A 23414-nucleotide genomic window follows, 5' to 3' on the forward strand; every position below is an offset into this window, starting at 1 on the left:
CGCCGACAAAAGCCAGAAGCCGGGTTCTGAAGCTTCACCACCCTTCTCCTCCTCTCAATATTAGGACACCCACCATCTCTTGGTTGCCTACTCATGTGGTAGGCAACTTGCTGGCTGATTTATAAGTAAATATGTGTATATTTATTACTATATTTATATATAATTTACTATATATATGTTTGCATTTAATTCTCATGACAATTCTTTGAAGTGGGCATTATTATCCCCCTCTTATGGATGAAGCATGATGTTAAATGACCTGTCCGTGCCAGTAAGTGACATGGCCAGGATCAAATCCAGGTCTGACTTCAAAGCTGGCACTGTTCACAGTTGTAAAGGACCAGAACTGCATGGGACTGAATCTTGTTTAGGATAATACCTGCACGACACGATGTGGTCAAGGTCAATGAGATAATGAATGTAAAGAATATTGCACAGTGCTTGGCACAGAGAAAGCGTTCAGTAAAAAGTATGAGGGAGGTACAGAAAGAAAGGGGGAAGCAGAAGGTCCCCACCAAGGCCACTGACCCACCAAGGTTACTCAGTGAGTGAATGGCACAGACAGGTTTCCCTCTGGTTTCACCTGCTCTGCCCAAGCCCCTCCCTCTGTCCCCCTGTTGTCATGCAGGTGTGGGTCACACTCTCAGAAGCCTTCCCTGATGGAGGCCACTCATGTCCCAGGGCTGCAGTTTCTGTGGACACACACTATGGTCCTTTAGCTCTGAAGGGAAGCCGGACAAGGCCACTGGGTGACACGCACTCATCATACCAGCCTGCCCCCCACTCCTGCTCCCTGCTGGCCCTCAAAGACATGAACTGCCACTGGCTTAAGGTATGGAGAAGAGTATTTGTGTTGGATTTCCCTGGCGGTCCAGCGGTTAAGACTTTGCCTTCCAATGCAGGGGGTGTGGGTTCGATCCCTGGTTGGGGAGCTAAGATCCCACATGCCTCACAGCCAAAAAAACCAAAACATAAAAAAGAAGCAATATTGTAACAAATTCAATAAAGACTTTAAAAAAGACCCACATCAAAAAAAAAAAAAAAAGTATTTGTGTTGTAAAAGGCAACTGGCCAAGATGGGGTGTGAGGTCACTGGACCTGAGTCCTGGGCTGCGCCGGACCACGCAGGGAGAGAAGGGCAGACACTGATGGATGAGGAGCAAAGTGGCTGAGCTGCGGATGCTTCCCTCTGGCCTCCGCCTGATGCACCGGTGGCCCCAGGCCAACGTTAATTTGCATCGTTGAAGCAAGTACCCTCTTCTACCCTAATAATCAAAACCTCCAAATGAAGACTCCCCAAGGGAGTTCATTACAGCCCAGCTGACCCTCCCCCATCCTCCCAGTTCCCCGAGGGATGACTGCACAAAATTGCCACTGTGGAAGTGACTGACGGCTGAAGACAAGAACCACGGGGCCACAGGAAGGAAGGTACACGCCCATCTGAACAGTCAAAAAGAGCTGGCAGGTGTTGAAAGCCCGTAACGTAACTTGCGAGACACTCGGTTTGACCCTCAGGCACCCTTCTAGCTGATAAGCCATAACCATTAATTTGGCAGGTACTTGCATTAAGAGAGATGATGGGGCTTCCCTGGTGGCGCAGTGGTTGAGAATCTGCCTGCCAATGCAGGGGACACGGGTTCGAGCCCTGGTCTGGGAAGATCCCACATGCCGCAGAGCAACTAGGCCCGTGAGCCACAACTAGTGAGCCTGCGCGTCTGGAGCCTGTGCTCCGCAACAAGAGAGGCCGCGATAGTGAGAGGCCCGCGCACTGCAATGAAGAGTGGCCCCCGCTCGCCGCAACTAGAGAAAGCCCTCGCACAGAAACGAAGACCCAACACAGCCATAAATAAATAAATAAATAAATAAATAAATAAATAAATAAATAAAATTTAAAGAAAAAACAAAAGAGACACGATGATGCATTACAACGTGGGGAGACAGGATGATGTGGGAGCCGTTTAGAATCACTGAATTACATAGGAATGAGGTTTTTAAAAAGGAAGGTGAGAGTGTGTGCAAGGATTCCAGAAGTGCATCTGCTGAGCAAACAGCAGAATCTCTGGCTTATCCACAATCCATAAACCAGCGGTCTCAAAGCCAAAGGCAGAGAATGCAGGGCGAGGATGGAGTCAACTTTGCAAGCAGGAAGTTCATTAGCTCCATTTGAAGCTAAAGGCATCACATTGTAGGAAGGGTGAAAACCCAAGATTCCAGTCCTTTCCTTGGGATAATCCTGCCCCCCTCCCTACCCTCCGCCTGAATGTGATCTCTAAAATGTGGTCTCTCACACTGTGCCGGACCCAGAAAGGGGCTGAAAGGAATTGCAGAGTCAGTGGGACCCTCAACTCGCCTCTTGCCCAAAACACCCACACGTGGGCACCCTTGCTCTTGTCAGCGTCACCCAGGAAGAGCCAGGTCACAGCCCGCCTCAGGCGCCATCCCTGAAGCCAACAGCACTTCTGACCCCAAGTCCTTCCCATGCTCTAATCCTATTCCTTGTCTCTGTCTCAAACCGGCTTCCTGCTCTTGCTGTCACTGAAGCTGGGGAGGGCAATATGACATCCTCCAAGTCATACTCCCTCTTCACGTCCCGGCAAAGTAGTACCGAGGTCTTCTCCAGCCTTCTCTGCAAACGGCACAAGCCTGATGCCTCAACCTCTCTTTATTGGCCCTACCTGAAAAATCCTTTAGTCTTAATAACCATAATTACCTCTTATTTATCTTTCTTCTCTGGGCCAGCAGAGCCACGTAAAACCAACTTATTCTGCTCTTGTCCCCTGGGTACCTGGCGCCGTCTACATTTTTAACTAAAGGAGCCAAGCCAGGTGGAGAGGGACGCGATGATTCATTCCATGGTGCTGACAACCAGCGAAGCTCTGAGATTTGCCTAAAGTCACAGTGGAGGCCAGGCTGGGATAAAGAAGCAATTTCCCCTTCAGGGCTTCCGCTGTCAGCTAAGGGTTCTCCGTGCATCCATGCATCCTTAATTCCTTTCTCTCACTGCTATCCCACCCCTGCCACCAAAAGTCTGCCCGGCCAGCACCACCCGTGCCAGCCTTCCAGAATCCCGCTTCACGGGTGGATCCTGTCTCCCACTCCCACCTGGAAGAGCAGGTGAGGGGGGAGGGAGTCGGGGAGAAGGCAGGCTCGCCCTCCTCACTCTGCCCACGGCCCAACCAGCGGCTCTTTACGATTCCACACTCCCTCCGACCGTGGCCTCCCTCCACCGCCTTCCAGTTCACTCTAAATTCCTGCTTCCTCTGAACCCTGAATTCCTGCATCACTTCCTCAGGAAGCCTCTGCAGCCCCCGGCTTAGACCAGAGATCCAGAACCCCCCCAAACACATTTCTTTCGTTCATAAGTCTCACTTCGCTTTGTACTTCACATACTGATGGATGCGATTAGTGGATGAATGTCTGCTCCTTCAGTGGCCTGGAAGCTCTGGGAAGAGGGACCCCGTTCATTTTTGTTCACTGTCATGGCCCCAGGATCTAGCCCAGTGCTGACAACCAGGCGGTATTTAGATACTTGTTGGACAAGTGAATCAATAAACGAGTGACTACGAGTGATAGCCGGCGGTCCTGAACTCCTGTCCACGGAGCACTGGCCTAGACCCCATCCACTCTAGATCCTGACCAGACCCTGTCCCCCACCCAGGGATGCTCGGCGAGGTCTTATAAACTGGGGCGTGGAACAGGAAACAGTCCTGCAGGAGCCATGCTGAGGGCGCAGGCTCCCAGAGCCAGGGGAAAACGCTGTCTCCCGCTACCCCCAGCCGGACCCTCTACCTTCCTGGTCACCAGCCCGCAACATGCCTCGTGCAGCTTAAAGCCAAGGGTTGCACAGCTTCAAATGCATCTAAGGGAAATGCTCATTAAAGAGAAAACCAGGAGATCCACCTTTACAGCCAGATTAATCTCTCCCTCTTTCCAGGCTCCCAAAGCCTCCTGTTCAGACCCTTCTCCCAGCACCAACCACTCTCTTCCCTGTGGTAGAGCCCAGACGCACCAGACATCTTCAGGATGGGACTGTGAGGTCCAGAGGCGGGATCTACCTTGATTCCGCCTGGTGCCTTGATGTGCTTGGTTCAGGCTGACGGCCGGGTGCAGACGGGAGTCTCAACCTCTGCGCTGTTGACATCTCGGGATGAAGAATTCTTTGTTGGAGAGGGAGGTGGGGGAGGAGCTGCCCGTGCTTTACGGGACATTTAGCAGCATCTCCGGACACCACTTAGTAGATGCCCGTGGCATCTCTCTCTCCAGTCATTCCAATCAAGAATGTCCCTAGACGTTGCCAAATGTCCTCTAAGAAGCCAAAGTGCCCTCGCTCACATAGACTAGACACAAACAAGCGCAGCACCACCTAGAGACGAATGGAAGGGACCCTCTCCAGCAGAAATGCCCCTTCTTGATCTCTCAGGCAGACAGATGACTTGCACTTGACCTCCCAGTACGACAGTGCAGCCGCTGCGGAAACAGCGTGGGATTCCTCAAAATATTAAAACTAGAATTGCCATATGATCCAGCAATCCCACTTTGGGGTATATACCCCAAAGAACTGAAAGCAGGGACTCAAAGAGCATTTGTACGTCCCTCTCCATAGCGACGTGATTCACACCCAAGGGTGTGAAGCAACCCAAGTACCCATCGATGGCCAAATGGATAAACAAAATGTGGTAAATAGATAAAATGGAATCTTATCCAGCCCTAAAAAGAGAGGAAATTCTGACATGTGCCACCATGTGGAATCTTGAAGACATTTTGCTAAGTGAAATAAGGCAGTCACCAAAGGACGGATACTGTATGATTCTACTTATACGAGGTCCCCAGAGGAGCCATATCCATAGAGACAAAGTAGGATGGTGGTCCTGGGGGCTGGGGGAGGGGGATGGGGAGTTAGTGTTTAATGGGGACAGAGTTTCTATTTTGCAAAATAAGGAGAGTTCTGGTGAGGGTTACACAACAATGTGAATGTATTGAAAAGCACTGAAATATTCACTTAAAAATGGTTTCAGATGGGGTATTTTGTTACGTGTATTTTACCACAATTTAGAAACATCACAGAGTGGAGGACACTAGGAATTGTGTTAAGACTCGGGCTATAAGTCCCCCCACCCCCAATGACACACACACACACACACACACAGAGCATTTATGGAGAGATTTCCAGGCCCCAGCTCGGGGCTAAGTGCTCTGCATGTACACACGCGCCTGACTCTCTTCTAATGCTGGGAGTTAGTTATAAATAATTCACAGATGAGGGGCTACAGCTTAGAAGGCTTAAGAGGCTTACACAAATTCACATTGCTAGTAAGTGGCAGATTCAGAATTAAAACTCAGGGCAATGTACCACAAAATTCTTTAAGAGTCTCTTTGTTAACCTAAATCAGGAGTCAACTAGCATCCCCTGTAAAGGCCAGATCATGCATATTTGAGGCTTTGCGGGCCTTTGTCACAGCTTCCCAAGTCCGTGTTGTAACTTGGAATCCGCCGTGGATGGTATGAGAAGGAAAGAGGCCGGCTGTGTTCCAATTACACGGCACTCACAGAAACAGCGAGCGAGCCAGGTTTGGCTGGCTGGCCAACTCCTGGATGGTTCTTTACAGTTTGGCTAATCCAGGAATTCCAGGCAGTGTTGCAGAGTGGGTACTTGGCATTGGTAATAACCATTACACTCCTCTAAGAAGTCAGGGAAACAGGGTTTATGAGGCTGCTGATGTCTTCAGAGATCTCCTGCCTGACCTGTCCCCATCTCCCTCTCCCAACTGGAGGCGTCCCTTCACGCCCTCTCCAGCCTGGTCCTCCCGTGTCCCTCTGCCTCTCACTAGGGACCCTCCGGCTCACGACTCTGGTTCTCTAGGGGACCCCTTCCCTGCAAAGCAATCTTCACCCCACTTCTGCCTGGAATGATCTCCATGGGACACACAGAGGGGTTCATTGTGGAGGAGGGAGTGAGGCCTGGGGGGCCACGGGTGGAGCTGAAGACCCTCCAACCTCCGCCTAAACTCTGCGCTCACAGCTCAATATCATCCATCCAACGTCCCGTAGCAGGACCTGCTCCTGCGCAACCCGAGCTCAGGGCGGCTTGCATCCTGGCCTCGGCCCTGGGGACCTGCTCCTTTCCGTCTGTGGTCCTGCTCGGTCAGGGTGTCTGTTTGCCCACGGCTACTGCTCTCCGATCACCTCTCAGATGCCTGGGTCTCCCCACCTCTTGGATGGCTGGGAGCCTGTCTCACCCCCTGCAGGTGGATTTCTTCCGTTACTCAGGAGAAAGAAGAATGGCAGCACCAGGGGAGCAGCCCTGCCCCTCCCCCTCCCTCAAAGGGTGGCAACTGTGTGCGGTTTTGTGCCAGCTCCCCTCCCCCGCCGGCCCCTCCTGCCCAGGCGCCCCACCCCGACCCAGCCACTCTCCGCCTTAACAGGCCTTTCCCGGCATCTGGATCTGGGTGCGCGTGCATGCTGTGAGCTCTTCTCCAGGTCCCGAGAGGCCGTGCTGGGAGCCGAGGGTGAGAAAGGGGGTGGTGACCAGGACCAAGGGGCCAGCCACCGGCCGCCGCGGTACGTGCGGGGGTGACAGCAGCAGGCAGATGTCCTCAGTCCTGCCAGGAGAACCAAGGGCGCGTGGGCCTCACAGGGAACCCAGGGGGGACAACAAGAGGGTGACTTTCTTCCCAAATCTCCTTCCAGCCCATCCTCCTCCAGACATGACCGTGAAAGCGGCAGGGAGGCGGCCCTTCGATGACACGTTTTGTTCTCTCGTGATATCATTCTCTCAGCTTGAAGAGCTGAACTTTTCAAATGCTTCGCCGTGCACAGGCACGCAGAAAGTTCAGGAAACTGCAGCCGGCAGAGCTGAATGCCACGGACCCAGCAGACCAGCTGGTGGGATGGCCCGCCCTCCTCCCGCTGTCTGGACCAGGGGTGAGGCCGGAGGGAACAAGGCTGCTGTGGTGTCTCTGGGATCCGATGCTTCTGACTTCATTCCGAGCCCAACGCAAAGGATTTCTTGAACAATTGATACTTTACAGTTTAAACTCACCGTGCCTCTCCCGGCCTTCATTAAAGAGTGGGCTTCGGTGCAGGGGTTAATGGGGGTATATTCAGTGAGAGTACTGAGTTGCACTGTGCATGTGACCCACGGTTGACCCTCAATAAAAGAGAATTCCCTTTTCTTTCTTTCTAGAAGGAGAAGCACAAATGAAATATGCCATTAAAACCACTACTACAAGCACCATGGCCACAGGCCTGTGAAGGACAACTATGAATTCCCAGGCTGGGGTTGTCGACGTTTTCTCAAAACACACCTAGGCTGGACTTCTAGGTGGGGGGAGGCTTTGGGGATGAGTATCAGGGGCAGAAATTTAGCAGGTGTCAATTGCTGAAAACTAGAGAGGCCCAGGCCCGCTTGTGGGCTAAGGTACCACTGTTCCCAGGTCTTTCCCCTCAAATCCTGCAGCACCTACTGGACGGGGAAGAGTCTGGGAGAAGCCAGAATATTTCACCCCGTGGGGCTGGTGGGAGAAAGGCCTGCGGTGCTCCATCCAGGTCACAAGCCTCCAGGCCGCGAGGCTCACACAGCGAGTGGAGGTGGGACGGAAACGAACGAGGGTCTGCATTTCATGGCCCAACTTCAGTGTACTCTGAAAAACCAGCCTTAAAAGAGAAAACCTGCCCATCGAGGGTCTTCTTCCCCTTCGTGCAGCTGTGTGTCCCTCCCCAAAATGCCCCTGACGTACGAGTGATGGGAGGGCGGTGTGGAGAGATGCTGTCAGAGGTCCAGTGCTGCCCACGCTTCCTTTATTCTCGGGGTGAAATCATGACTGCAGCATGAGAGACTTAAGGAAGACACTGGGAAGGCACCAGACCAGGGGTGGGCAAACCACGCCCCACCCTGTAAATGGGACCCAGTGCCTGTTTTTGTATAGCCAGAGAGCTAAGAATCGCTTTTACATTTTTAAATGGTTGAAAACAGTGTCAAAAGAAGAATATGTTTGGTGACACATGAAAATGACATACAATGTACATTTCAGTGTAGGTAAATAAAGTTGTTTGGGAACAGGCCACACTCTGCTGTTTCCACACTGCCTGTGGCTGCTAGCGCTGCTGTAACCGAGCAGGACCTTATGGGGCCTTCGCGGGTCAGACCCCTCCCCGTACCCTCTGCTTTAGCTCCTCTCTGGAGGACCTAGATAATAGTATCTGATGCACATTTCCTGAGTTGTTTTACAGATGCTAAAACCACCACCAAACGGAAGACATTAACTACTTGAAGACCACGAGCACATAGCCCCCAGGCCTCCTGCAGCCTAAGGATTGATCATGTGAACCCCTGTGATACCACCCTGGTACCACCACCAACCAGAGAATTGTGCACGAGCTGATCACATACCCTGGGACTCCCCTCTCTCACCTGGCCTTTAAAAATGATTTGCTGAAAACCATTGAGGAGTTCGGGTGGTTTTTTTTTTATTGTGGACCATTGTTGAAGTCTTTATTGAGTTTGTTACAATACCGCTTTGGTTTTGGTTTTTTGGACCTGAGGCATGTGGGATCTTAGCTCCCCGACCAGGGATCAAACCTGCACCCCCTGCACTGGAAGGCTAAGTCTTAACCACTGAACCACCAGGGAAGTCTGAAGGAGTTCAGGTGTTTTGAGCACTAGCTGGCCCGGACTCCTTGCTTGGCGCCTGCAATAAACGCTGCCCTTTCTTTCACCACAACCTGGGGTCAGTAGGTCGGCTTTACTGTGCATGGGCGAACAGATCCAAGTTTGGTTCAGTAACACCGTGACAGAGCTGACTGAGAGTCATGGCACCTCGTGGGAGTGGCTTGGGCACGGCTCGGAGCTGTGTTGTAAAGTAACAAGTCAGTGCCTTTCCACCTTTGTTCCAGAAGGTTCTTCTCCGTGTCTCACTTAAGTTTCTTATACTGCTGCCACCATTTTCCACAATTCTGGGGAGTTACTGACTCAGAGAAAATAGCCCCCAAGTCTGACACCAAGTGAAGGCCAGAAAAAGAATGAACCCAGGAGATCTAGCTCCCAGGAGAGTTTAGGCCGATGCCTCCTTCCAGGACAGAGTTGACGGCATCTTTTCTGTTAAAGACGTCACCTCCTGTGGGGCAGGCTCCAGCCCAAGAAAGGGAAACCCATGCATTCCAGGTGGCATTCCAGGTGGGCAGGTGCAATCCGGGACCCTCTTACCTGCATATCCCTCCTGGCAATGAAGCCCTTGCCCTCGGCATCACAGGTCTGGAAGAACTCCTGTGCCTTCCTCAGCATGGTCAGCTGTGCCGGTGCCAGCTCCTGGGTCCCCTCACATGGCAGGTCGTCCAGGGAGCCCAGGCAGGCCCTGCTCCCCTGGTGCCCCCAGCCAGGTCCCCGGGGTCTGGAGACCACTCTCCTGTCGGGGGTGGCCATCCAGATCTGTCAATTTCTTCGAGTCTTTTCAGAACCTGAAGGTGGAAGATGAGAGAGAGGAGTGGGTGTGGTAGGGATGCAGGAAGGCTGGAAAAGGATGAGAGGGGATGGGAGGGAAGCAGAGGACCGCTCACCAGTGCCTGTTTCTCTCTTCATCAGCACAAGCTCGGAACAAGGGGAAGTGTGCCCTGATCATTAACAGATCAGCCAGCCCATCAAAGAGAGCAGAGAAGAAGGGGGAAAGAAAAACAGACATTTCCAGCTTGAAAGGAGGTGGCCAGAGAATTTCTCCCGATCTAAATCAACGGCAAGAACACAGATGCTGATAGATCAGCTTCCATTTCTGGAGTGTTTACTTGGAGGCAGGCCCCACACCATGGTCTCTATATACATTTTCCCATTTCCTCGCCCTCTAATGGTGGGATTTCAGTCATGGTGACCGGCAGTGGAGGAAGGTCTTTAGGGTTGGGTTCCTCCTCTATAGCCCTCCAAATAGAGTGCATAGCAATCCACTACTACTGACCAGCTGTGTGAGCTTAAGAGAGCCCCAGAGCCACTCTGGGCCTGGGAATTAGTAAACCTGATCTCTCCGTTCTAGGTCTGACTTTCTCTGGCCCCCAGCTTCCCTGGCCCATGTCACAGGCGATGCATGGCATAAAAGAGGAAATCTCACAGTTCTAAAGAAGTGAGCACTGGAAGAGAGGGACCACCTCTTATTTGATTTTAACCCCAGGCATCAGCCCAAAGATGGTATAAAGTAAGTGCTCATTGATTCTCTGTTGAATGAAGGAAGATCGCTCTTTCGTAAATTCTTTGCAGGGATGACTGAAAGCATTTTATTTCGGTCAGGAAGCTCTTTATATGGGATTTTCATCTCATAAAGAGCAAGTCCGGACTTCTGTTTCCAGAAAAGATGGAATAACAGGAACTGGATTTACCCTCCCAGTTGAAATAACCCAAAATCCAGATGAGATGTATATATACATATATATATATATATATATATATATTTTTTTTTTTTTTAAATGGTTTTCCAGACACTGGATATCAGGCAATGAAGGATAGTGAACACCAGGGCTGGGACGAGGGTGAGCGGAGGGAGGCCCCTAAAGTATCAGATTAAAAGGCGCCGAGTCTCAGGTCCTAACCCTGTACTCCCACTCTTGAGAGTGTCTTCTTAAGGTGCAAGAAGAGGATTCCACTCTCGAAGCTGTGTATCTGAGAGTGACCAGCTTTTTAAATTTTGCTCCCAAAGGGCCCATACTTGCCTCCCTCTAGTCTAAGCCTTGTTCCTGAGAGATGGGAAACAAATGAAATATGCCCCATTAATGCCTAAAGAGTTTTCAGTTCATGGCACAGGAAGGGGAAACCCAGGTGGCGCCTGACAGACACCCTAAATAGAGGAAACCCAACTATATGCTGCCTAAAAGAAATGTACTTTAACATAAAGACACAAATAGGGGACTTCCCTGGTGGCGCAGTGGTTAGGAATCCGCTTGCCTATGCAGGGGACACGGGTTCGAGCCCTGGTCTGGGAAGATCCCACATGCTGTGGAGCAACTAAGCCCGTGCACCACAACTATTGAGCCTGCACTCTAGAGCCCGCGAGCCACAACTACTGAAGCCCGTGCACCTAGAGCCCGTGCTCTGCAACAAGAGAAGCCACCACAATGAGAAGCCCGCGCACCACAACAAAGAGCAGCCCCCGCTCGCTGCAACTAGAGAAAGCCCACGCTCAGCAACAAAGACCCAACGCAGCCAAAAGTAAATAAATAAATAAATAAATTTATATTAAAAAAAAAGAAGACACAAATAGGTTACAAGTAAAAGACTGAAAAAATATATAGCATGTTAACACTAGTCAAGGGAAAGCTGCATATTAATATCAGGCAAAGTAGATTCTATAGAACAAAGAATATTAATGGAGATAAAGTCATTTCATAATGATAAAGAGGGCAATTCATCAATAGGATAAAACAATCTAAACACATATGCACCTAACAACAGGTGCAAAAAGCAAATGCATAAAACAAAAACTGATAGAACTTCAAGGAGAACTAGGCAAATCCACAATCACATTCAGATTTCATTATCCCTCTACCAATAATTAATAAAACAAGAAGACAGAAATCAGTAAGGATACAGAAGACTTGAACAAAACTGTCAACTATTTTGACCTACTTGACATTTATAGAACAATCCACCCAACAAAACCTGAATACACTTTCAAGTGCACATGGAACATTTACCAAGACAGTCCATATTCTGGTCCACAAAACAAGTTTCAATAAATTTAAAAGGATTCAGTCATGCAAAGTATGTACTCTGACCACAATGGAATTATGTTAGAACCAATAACAGAAAGACCTCTGGAAAATCTCCAAATGTGAAACTATGTAACATACCTCTAGAAACCCATGGCTCAAAGGAGAAATAAAAATGGAATTTAAGAATAATTTGAACTAAATGAAAAAGAAGTACAATATTTCAAATTTTGTAGGATGTTGCTAAAGCAGTACTGAGGAAAAAATTTATAGCCCTAAACACATATATTAGAAAGGAAGAAAGGTCTCGGGCCAATGGCCTCATCTTCTACCTCTAGAAACTAGAAAAAGAAGAGTAAATTAAACCCAAAGTAAGGAGAAGAAATAATAACAATCAGAACAGAAATCAATGAAATAGAAAACCATAGAGAAAAACAATGGAGAAAATCAACAAAACTAAAAGCTAGGCCTTTAAGAAGATCAATAAAGAGAGAAGATACCTATTATAGTATAAGGAATTTAAGATGACATCATTATAAATTCTACAGACATTAAAAGGATAATAAGGGAATATTATGAACTACTTTATGCCAATAAATTTGACAATTTAGATGAGATGGACAAATTCCTTGAAATATCACACTAAATATCAAAGCTCACTCAAGAAGAAATAGATAGCCCGAACAACACTATACCTATTTTAAAAATTTTAAAAGAAAATCAACAACTCGGTTGTTTTTAAATGGACAAACATTTGAACAGGTGCTTCACCAAATAAGATATGTGGATATCAAATAACCACATGAAAATGTTCATCATTATTAGTCATAAGGGAGATGAAATTTAAAACCAAAATGAAATGCCAATACACACTTGTTAGAATGTCTGAAATGAAAAAGATTGACCAAGTCTCGGCAAGGATGTGGGGTGACAGGATGGAACACTCATATGTCGCTGGTGGAAATGTACACAAACGTACAATCCTTTCGGAAAACACTTTGTGGTCTCTTACAAAAGTCAAACAAACTTCTACCATCTGATCCAGCCATGACACTCCTCAGTATTACTTACCCAAGAGAATAAAAGCATACGTCCATACAAAGACTTGTCCATGAAGGTTCACAGAAGCTTTATTTGCAGTAGCCAAAAACAGCCCAAATGTTCATCAGCAGGTGAACTGGTAAGACTGTGGTATAAACACACGAAGGGATGCTACTCAGCTTTGAAAGGAAGGGACTGTTGATCCAAGCCACAAACTGCATGAATCTCAAAATAATCATGTGAGTGAAAGAAGCTGGACAAAAAGAGTGCATCCTATTTGATTCTACTTACATAAAATTATAAAAAATGAAGACTCACCTATAGTGACAGGAAAGAGATAAGGGAGGGTGGGGGAGGGTGAAAAGGAGGGATGACAAATGGGCAAGAGCAAACTTCTGGGGGTGTGGACATGTTCGAAATCTTAATTGTGGTGACGGTTTCATGGAGATATACATATACATACAGACAGACACACATACGCAAACGTACATACATGTAGATACAAATATGTGTCAAAACATCAAATTATACATTTTAAATATGTGTGGTTTATTGCATGTCAATAGTTGACTAGATCTATTTTTTTAAAAAAAGAAAAGGTCAGCCAGACCCTTCTCATATTCCCCGGGACTTGCAAATCTAGGCCTGCCTACTGTGTTTATTCCCAGGATCCTGTTTCTTCCTCTTACCTTCAACTCTGACAAGCCGGAAATGGCTGAAAATAAAGTAATTTCCCTGTGAAAATGCTCAGTCCCTGAGTGCAGGGAGCTAAATGAACTTGGAAAGTAAGGGAGCAGGGCAGAGTCCCTCCTGCGGACAATTTCCCTTTATGAGTTCGCCTCCTTTCTCCTCTGGCTTTGACCTGCAATCTTCCCACAGCATCTGTGGGGTTTCCGAGTGGAAGGGAAGACAAAACAACAGAAGTGTTTCTACTTTCATTTCAAAATAAAATGGAAGCCCTGTGATGGGCTCGGCTGCCTCACACTTGGATGAAGCCCTGTGATGCCCTGGGCCCCGGCTGGACACAGCTTTCTGTCTCCAAGATTTTTTAGGCCACCAGAAAGTACACTCATAAAAGGGAAAATGGTGCGATGCGTTCCAGAGGCAAAGGGCGAAGGCCATCACCATCACAAAGGGAAAAAAGAGCCCACTTTCATCTGCCCGTCTCTATCAGAGCCGGCAGACTGCCATTCTCCCTCCAGAATGGTTCCATGAAAGCCTTTATACACAGATGGAAATTATCCAGCCCTCAAATATTTCCAGGAACATTTCCCAGACTTCCAAAGTAATTCACAGCTTAGTAACTGCTGTAATCAGAACGTTCACGGACCAAGCCTAAATCCCTTCTGAAGGCCCTAAGCTCCCTTCCCCCTCACTCTGGGCTCCACGGAGCTGGAGAATGGCTGATACCTTGCGGCGCACCACACCCGAGGCCGACTTGCAAGTCACCCTGATCTCCCTTGAATCTCTCCTGCAGCAGACAATTAGGAAATCAAGAGCCCCAAAGCATCTTCAGGATCCATTCAAATCCCATTAATCACCCAGGCTCCAATGGAGGAATATTCTATATGTGGCCGTACCCCACGTGTCCACCACTAACTCCGCGTTGGCCGTGTCAAAGAGAGGCAGATGGGCCAGTTGTGTCAAGCTGTGAGGACACGGGAGGGCTGCTGAGCAAAGGATCTGAAAGGGAGCTGCACCAGGAAAGGACGTGAGATGCTCACAGGTCTTACCGGACCCCTGGGAGGGAGCTTGTTAAGGAAGAATCAGGGCCTCAGACAGGAGGTGTGTTAGTTTCCTAGGGCCGCTGCAACAGAGGACCAAAAACTGGGTGGCTTAAACAACAGAAACTTACTCTCTCACAGTTCTGAGGCTCGAAGTCCAAAATCCAGATGTCTCAGAGCAGGCTGTGCTCCCTGAGACTCCAGGTAGGATCCTTCTTTGCCTCTTCCCAGCGTCTGGAGGTGGCGGTCACCCTAGAGTCCTCGGCTTTCGGCTGCATCTCTCCTGTGAGCTCCGCCTTCTCCATCACGTGGCCTCTCCCCTCCCATGTCTGCCCCCATCCTCTTCCTGTCTTATCACCAGTCGTATTGATTAAGGGCCCACTCAATGACTTCATCTCAACTTGACTAATTACATTCATAATCACCCTACTTCCAAATCAGGTCACATTCAGAGGTCCTGGGGGTTAAGGCTTCAACATATCTTTCGGGGACACAATTCAGCTTCTAACTGGTGGTGTCTTAGAAGACCCTGAGACAGGGATTTGGGTGAAAGTGGCTTGTTTGGAAGGGACACAGGAAACACTGTCTGGGGAGTGGGAAGGGAAGCAGCCTGTGAGAGGCACCTTCTCCAGGCAACAACGGGCGAGCAGCTGCTGGGGGTTGGGGCCTCCCAGGAACTCGAGGGCAGATCACAGGTCTCAGGGATCCAACCTCAGGGGAAAAGGTCAGGCTACTTGTAATGTCAACCCCTCAGTCATGGGGAGACTGCCCCTGAGGGTGTTAACCCCCAGCGCTCCAGTGGGCCATGGGTGATGGCTTTGGAGAAAGCCCCCAGGCAAAGGGACAGAGGCCAGCAGCTGGAAGTGGCCACAGGACAAGGAAATGGTCAGTCCTCCCACTGTGATGAGGGCAGGCCACCAAAAGCATCTGGTACATAGGACGTGGGGGAAGGAGAGGCTCTGGGCCACCCACATGCCATCCACACAGGCCCTAACCCTCAATTGCCCCATCTGTAAAAAAGCAGGTGACAGTACCTACTTCCTGTGAGGACCGGGCAACGTAAAAACACGTAAAACACTTGGAAACGATGCCTGGCACACAATAAGCGGTTGGTAAGTGTGAGCTCTTACAATAATTTCTAGGGCATTTTCAGTATTATTCTTTTTAGTTCGAAATTCTGATAGCGAGATGACTCCTTGGGAGGTGATAAAATAATGAAAGACATATAAACTCATAATGATGCTAATTATGTTTCGCAGTTTAAAAAGAACTTTCACTTTTATCATCCCATTTCCATAGTGATCCTGTGAAGCTGTCAGGACTGGCTGTCTTTTCCCCCTTTTAGTAATGAACATCTCAGTCTCCAAGAGGTTACGTGACACATCCAGGGACATCAAGAAGAGCTGGGACTCGAACTTACCACCCCTGAGAGTAAGTGAGAGGACCAGAAGCATACTGGGGCTGCGTTTGTCTTCTAGGACTCAATGAAGGGCAGTTTTCAGTTTGTCCTCCCTCACTGTAAGAACACTCCACAGTCTGCGCCAACTCTCAGCCTTGTATGTGCCTTCAGGGCCCAGTTCTAAGTCCGCCTCCTCCAAGAAGTCTTCCCTGACTCCCTGGTCTGGACTGCTTTGGCCTCTGTCCCTCTGAGTACTTACTCTTTTTTCATGCTTTATGCATTAGAACACCCAGCTTGATCCAGTTGGCTAGATTTTCAAGTGCACATGATATGTCTTATTTCTTCTGCAAAAGCAGAAGCCCTATCAATAAATCTTAGTAAGTGTGAAATTGATATTTGATCATTTAAATGAACAAATTCCCAGCCTGGTACTTTGCATAGAACAGGTGCTCAGTAAGTGTGTGCTGGCTTCCTAACTGGCCACTGAGAGTGAGGGCTGAGAAGGGAACGTATTGGTGGTACAAGGAAAAATATCTATCTGGTCTTTGTGCCAGTTCCTGGTGCAGAGCTCCTAAAACCCTCAGAATTTCCTGAATGAAAGAAGGGTCTTTTGTTATTTACAATGAGCCCCTTTTCAACTACACCTGAGTTCATGCTAAGGAGTGACTCTGGGTGGGTTTCAGGAATGGGGGCTGGTGACCAGAGGAACCAACCATGTGATTAGAAGTGGCGACTGAAAAAAATGCACGGCCTAAAAGTTGAGAATTACGTTTTATTTGAGGACACTCCTGAGGACCCTAGCACGGGAAGGCAGCCTCTCAGATCGCTCTGCTCCAAAGAGGCAAGGAAGGAGCCAGGAGACATAGGAGTTTTTGCTGAAAAATAAAACTCGTAGTCGAAGATCAAAAGATGACTGCTAATCACAAAACCCGGACCTCTCAAGTTAATGATTTTAGGACTTCTCTATGTATGGGAAGATGCAAGAGTCTGGGCTCATTGAAATTATTCCTTTCATACGCATCGTAAATATCTAGGGCCAGTATCTTGTTTTTCTCCATCCTGCATCACCCCAGGGTGCACGGCTGGGGGTGGCTGCAGTGGCTGATAGCTTGATGGTCTCAACATTGTTGTTTACTGAAATGGTGACATTTTTTGTCCACAGTAGGTTGGAACTTTCAGCCTCACCGCCAACCTCCAGGAAGGAGAGAGAGGCCGGAGCTTGAGTTAATCACCCATGGCCAATGATTTAATCGATTCTGCCTACATTAGAAGCACCAAAGGATGGGGCTTGGGGAGCTTCTGGGTTGGTGAACCCGTGGAAGATCTAGGGGGTGCCACACCCATGCCATACCCTACCTTCCCTTGCCTTGGGCGTTTCTTCCTTCTGGCTGTTCCCCAGTTGTATCCTTTATAACAAATGGTAATAATAAGTAAGGCATCTTCCTGAGTTCTGTGCGCTAGAGAGTTTTTGAACCTGAGGAGGGGTTGTGGGAAACTCAGAATTTACAGCTAGTCGGTCAGACTTATGGGGGTGTATGATGAGGCCCCCCAAGGTGGCTGTTCTCTTGCTCTCTGTACATCCCCTGCTCGACCAGTCCCTGCTGCACCCACACCTACTCACATGACTGACCTTCCCTCTTAATCATACAGCCTAATCAATAAATGCCTAGCACTTGCCCCTAGCCCCAGCTAGTGACCGTTCTCATCTTCAGATCAGAGCGTCTCCACTATGATAGTTGATCAAAGGGGTGTTGAGGGGTGTATCCCTCTGCTGGTTTTCCTGGTAACCAACTGATGGGCCAACCTATGTCAATCCCCTCTACAACTGTCAACCTCCCTCTTCCCCTGGGAGTGAACACCGCTGCCAGGTCCTGCCTGCCGTCTGCCGTGCATGGCGGGGTGTCACTCCAGGACCCTTTTGCTTCCGACATGTAAAATCCCCTGTTCAATAAACCACCGATGTCTCTGTCGCCGTCTCCAGGCTCTTTTTTCGGTTTTGAGGCTGGGCGAGTACAGGGCTTGCAGGTCTGCGGCGTGGAGCGCAGGGTAACAACTTGGGACGTGCAGCTGGCATCTGAATGGGGACAGTCTTGTGGGACTAAGCCTTTACCCTGTGGGGTCTGTGTTAGTGTTAGAATTGAACTGGATCCTAGGACACACATTTGGTGTCAGAGGTGGCGTTAGAAAAAAAGACACTGCCATATTTAACAATCAGTCCCCCTGGGTGGGTGGGGAAGAACCCCGATTTGCAGCTTCTGCCTATTTCTATGGTGTCAATATTCCCACCGTGGCCACTGTCAAGCTACCGACCGTCAGCTGTCACCACGAAAGAAATTGTGAGGCTAATGTTTCTGCCCAGGGCCTCCCGAGAGGGTGATCTCTGAATCCCCAGCACAGTCTGCACAGGTGAAGACACCTCTTTAAACTGTATTCCCCACCCTAGGCTTACAGGGCGGGGCCCATTTTAAATCCATCTGAGTACCTGGGAAAATGTGCTTTTCCCTAGCTTCAGGGTCTCACAGGTGGCCTGCCTGACATTCATGCCTGTGGCCCCCCGACACCCCACAGCCCTGGGAAGACCCTCTGGTGGGACCAGGGCAGTGAGACAGATGAACAAAGATGGTGCTTCTTCCCCAACCACTGCTCAGGATAAAAATATTAAGCACAGGAGCCAGGCCAGTCTGGAAAGGAGTCTTTCCCTGTTCTGTATCAGATTGTTCTTTACTTCTTCAACAGTGCTGGGGGGCTTCGGACAGTCCCACCTCTTCTCTGATAGCCCTCTTACTGTGGTGGGTAAGAACATCAGGTCCAAGTCCAGAGCCCCCGAGCCCCTGGCTGTGTGGCCACAAACAGGTTACTCAACCTCTCTGAGCCCCGCTTTCCTCACCTGTACAATGAAGGCAAGGGTAGTACCTTACGAGTGTTAGCTAGTGTTATTATTCTTATCATTATGGAACCCAAACTGGCCTCCTCCACCCCAAATACAAGTCTAACAAAACAGACTCATAAACAAAAAAGCAACACAACGACAAAAAAACACTACCTGAAGAGATACGATCTACCTTTGATGGCCCAGCGGGAGGGGACCTCATGGTGTGATGTCACCCACCACAGGCCACCAGGAAGGCAACATGCCCCACCAGCCCATTTAAAGGGGCAGCTGTACAGAAGCACCTTTGAGAGGGCAACTCACCACTCTGCCTGCTGTGGCTTATTCAACCGCTATGTTCTGCCTCCTTTTTCCTTGAATTAGGTCCAATTTCCTTGTCTGGCCTCAAGGGAGACAGGGAACAGCTGTCTCTCCCTCTATAAAATAACTCTTCCAAGTCTGGACAACTAATATTCAGCGGCACCATTCACGCTTCTCTTGCTATATTATGAGATACGTTAAAGGCCTTGATCATGATTTGGGGGTCTCCGCGACACGACTGCTGTTCACACTAATTCGTCTCATAATTAGTGGTTGTAAACCACTTTGAAGATAAAAGGTGTTTTACAAGAGCTAAGTCCTATTATGATTAGCTTTCCAATATTTCCTTGCAGATGAGTACATCAAAGCCAAACACAGGTTTAGAGTGAGATCTGGTGGTTAATCAGATGTATTTCAAGGCGGCTGGTATATATTAAAGACACTGCTGCAAAATTTATCAACATTAAAAAAGTGCCTGCTTTCTTCCCAACAGAACAAGCTCTTTCCCAAGACTGTCAGTGCTGATGTCTGACAGACGAGCAGAGACCAAGAGCTAATATATCCTCTGGGCCTGGAAGAGAATGATTCAATAACGGCACCTGGCTTTGTATAATGTCTTGATTATTGTCAACATGGTTCTGGGCCCCCTGTTTTCATTTTATTTTGTTTTCGCGATCATTCTATGATATGGGCAAGTAAAGTTAACACGATCCCTGTTTGACAGATGAGGAAGCTGCAAAGTGGTACAGCTGGACACAGTTACGGATGCAGTTACCAAGGCGACACTATGGATGCCCCACCCACATCCCCTCCAATATTTGTGCACTACCCACCCCCTCCACCGTCCCCGCCTTTGTTCTAAGCTCCCTGCACCTGTGACTCTTAGAAGGCACATCCTTGGGCTTCTGGAGTTGCTTTGTCTCATGGACAGAGCCAGAAGTGTCTGAAGTTTTCCAGTCACCCCTAAACAGCCCTTAGCCAATACCTGCTGGTGCAGAAGCAGGGAAACCCATTCTTCCCTGCTTCAGTGGGGAAGACTCTGAGCTGGGATTTACACTTTTGTCAGGCCAGGCTGAAGCTGGAACTCTGCCCCACATCACACTCTGGCTTCCTCCCCTCTCCTGTCCTGTGTTCCACTCCTTTACTAGGTCTTCCTGGAGCACTTCCTTAATAAACCACTTGCCTGGTCAGCCCTCTCTCGGGGTCTGCTTCCAGGGAACCCAACCTAAGTCAGCTCTCTCGACTCAGCACGAATGATAATGTTTTGCATGTTTTCTATTAAATACGTGCTCCCAGTTCCCCTTAGTTCCAATCCTTCCCTGCCAAGTCTCCAAAGCAGATGGAACGTCATGATCAAAGGGGAAACAGGGGCTTTGAGAGTAGAGAGCTAAGAGCTAGGGGCATTAGGGTGGACACAGAACTAACTGTTTCCCACCTGTCCCATGGGAGGAGGGTCAGATGGGACACTGAATATGAAAGTGAACAGTGATGTTGTACACAAACGCAGACGTATCCTCACCATTGCTATGGGGAAGGGCGGAGAGCAGAGGAAGAAGGGCAGAGAGACGGGCATGCTCCACGGGGAATCGACTCCTACGAGAAGCGAGTGCCTGGCACCAGCTCCTCGTGGAGAGGGGCCAGCAAAGGCTCCAGGCTCTTCTGCCCACATGTAACTGCAGGGCAAAAAGATCTAGGAAAAGTGACAAGCTTCCTCCTCCAGAGGCCTCCTTTAAACAAACTTAAGTGATATCCACTTGTTTCACCAACTTCCCCAATGGGGAGGGACAGACCTCTGTCATCTAATATTTAAGCACCTGTGTCCTCATATCCCTGATGAACACAGATGCAAAAATTCTCAACAAAATACTAGCAAACCAAATTCAACAGCACCATTGAATGGATCCTGCACCACGATCACGTGGGATTCATGCCTGGGTTATAAAGACGCTTCAGCATATACAAGTCAATCAGTGTGATACACCACCTTAATAGAACGAAAGATAAAAATTGTACAGTCGACTCAAGAGATGCCAAAAAAGCACTTGACAAAACTCAACATCCATTCATGACAAAAACGCTCAACAAATTGAGTATGGAAGGAACATACCTCAGCATAAGGAAGGCCATATGTGACAAGCCCACAGTTAACATCATACTCAATGGTCAAGGGTTGAAAGAATTTCCTCTAAGATCGGGAACAAGACAAGGGTGTCCACTCTCACCACTCCTACTCAACATAGTACTAGAAGTCCTAGCCAGAGCAATCACGCAAGAAAAAGAAATAAAAGGCAGGCAAATCAGAAAGGAAGACATAAAATTGTCTGTGTGCTGATGGCATAATTTTATATATAGAAAATCCTAAAGATTTCACCAAAAACCTATTAGACCTAATCAATAAATTCAGCAAAGTTGTAGGATTCAAAATCAACACACGAAACTCAGCGGCATTTCAATATACTGACAGTGAATTATCTGAAAAAGAAATAAACAATCTCAATTACAATAGCATCAAAAACAATAAACTACTTAGGAATAAATTCAACCAAGGAGGTGAAACATCTGTACACGGAAAACTATAAGACACTGATGAAAGATACAAAGAAGACACAAATAAATGGAAAGATAGCTCATGTTCATGGATCAGAAGAATTAGTATTGTTAATACGTCCATGCTACCCAAAGCCATCTGCAGATTTAATGCAATCCGTATCAAGGTTCCAATGACATTTACTTGCAGAAATTAAAAAAAAAAATCCTAAAATTTGTTTGGAACCACAAAGACCCCTAATAGCCAAAGCAATCTTGACGAATAAGAACAAAGCTGGAAGCATCACACTTCCTGATTTCAAACTATATTATAAAGTTATAATAATCAAACAAGTATGGTACCAGCATAAAAAACAAGACGTATAGACCAATGGAACAGAATTGAGGGTCCAGAAATAAATCCACACATATACGGTCAACAAGGGAGCCAAGAGTACTCAATGGAGAAAAGACAGTCTTTTAAATAAATGGTGCTGGGAAATTAGATAGTCACATATTATTCAGCCATAAAAAAGAAGGAATTCCTGCCATTTGTGACAACATAAACCTTGAGGGCATTGTGCTTAGTGAAATAAGTCAGAGAAAGAAATACTGTATGATCTCACTTATATGTGGAATCTAAAAAAAAATTAACCCGTGGATATAGAGAACAGATTGGTGGTTGCCAAAAGTAGGAGGTGGGGGGATGGGTGCAGGGGGTCAAAAGGTACAGATTTCCCCTTATAAGATAAATAAGTCCTGAGGATGTAATGTACAGCAGCGTGACTAGTTAATCACACTCTATTGCATATTTAAAAGTTGCTAAGAGAACAGATCTTAAAAGTTCTCATCACAAGAAAAAATTATAACTATGTGAGGTGATGGATGTCAAGTAAGTGTGGGATTCAATTCACATATATTCACAAACATACACCGAATCATTATGTTGTACACCCTAAACTTCTATAATGTTATATGTGTCAATTACATCTCAACAAAGCTGGGGAAAAAAGATAGAAAAAAGAGAAAGAAGCTGTGCTCAAGAAAGCTTGGGAGAAATGGCTAGTCTGATGAACTCGGCTTCTTGAATCTAAGCGTCCACAGACGATCCTCATGAATATTAAACACAGCATCAGAGGCACCAGCACAGGGCCTGGTGTTGAGGGCTGTGGGATGTGGATAAAGGTCCTGGCTCCTCAGAGGACGGGTAAATCCTCACATCTGGGGGACATTTTTGCTACCGGTGACTCAAATCCCACCTAGGAAACACACAGAGATGAGAACGCCTTACTTTCCACTGGGGCCACAATTTGATGACAATTTAGAGAAAACTGGCAGAAAAAGCCCCTCCTAATAGGGCTGCAATGTCTCAGAAGAAAACGGACCCAGTCCTATCCTCTTCCAGGTTGTGGGGACGAGGAGGTGAGGAGGAGGGATAGCAGTGGGCTGTCTGCTTAGCCCGGGAGTCTGGAGACTGTGCCCAGCCCAGTGAGGGCAGACCCTTGTGCGTGAGAAGGGGGTGGCCTCAGGGCAAACTAGACATCCCCTCCAGAAACCCCAGCTCTCAGCTGTGAAGCTTTCTGCATCCAACCCACAAATGTCGTCTGCATCACTGAAGCTCACCCTTGAAGACAGAGATGCAGAACTGTGGCATCCCTACCTAAGTGAGACGTGCAGAGTATTTGTCAGAGGAGCATAAGGGCCCCAGGAGAAGAGCCAGCTGAGGATGCTGGGGTTGGACCAGGCTTTGAGACAGGGAGAGGATGGGGCTCCTGGCCTGGGGCAGCTTGGGGATGCTGAGACCGTGAGCCTGGGGAGGCACTTGGCAGAATGCCTTGGCCACGTGCTAAGT

At 48.2% G+C, this 23414-nt stretch overlaps 1 protein-coding gene across 3 annotated transcripts in view; it reads right to left on the reverse strand.

Annotated features, from left to right (window-relative positions):
- CRACR2A (calcium release activated channel regulator 2A) overlaps positions 1 to 23414 on the reverse strand; it is a 113510-nt gene that overhangs the window by 59195 nt on the left and 30901 nt on the right. For 2 of the 3 annotated variants that reach the window (XM_068561364.1, XM_068561362.1), the window contains exon 4: positions 9203 to 9453. In XM_068561364.1, the coding sequence (XP_068417465.1) occupies positions 9203 to 9418 (216 nt within the window). In that variant the 5' untranslated portion in view covers positions 9419 to 9453. Of the gene's footprint in view, positions 1 to 9202; positions 9454 to 12753; positions 12869 to 23414 lie in introns of all 3 variants that reach the window. The other variant, XM_068561363.1, reaches the window with a different exon arrangement.

This window comes from Eschrichtius robustus, chromosome 13, assembly GCF_028021215.1.
Source record: "Eschrichtius robustus isolate mEscRob2 chromosome 13, mEscRob2.pri, whole genome shotgun sequence".
Classification (NCBI taxonomy): Eukaryota; Metazoa; Chordata; class Mammalia; order Artiodactyla; family Eschrichtiidae; genus Eschrichtius; species Eschrichtius robustus.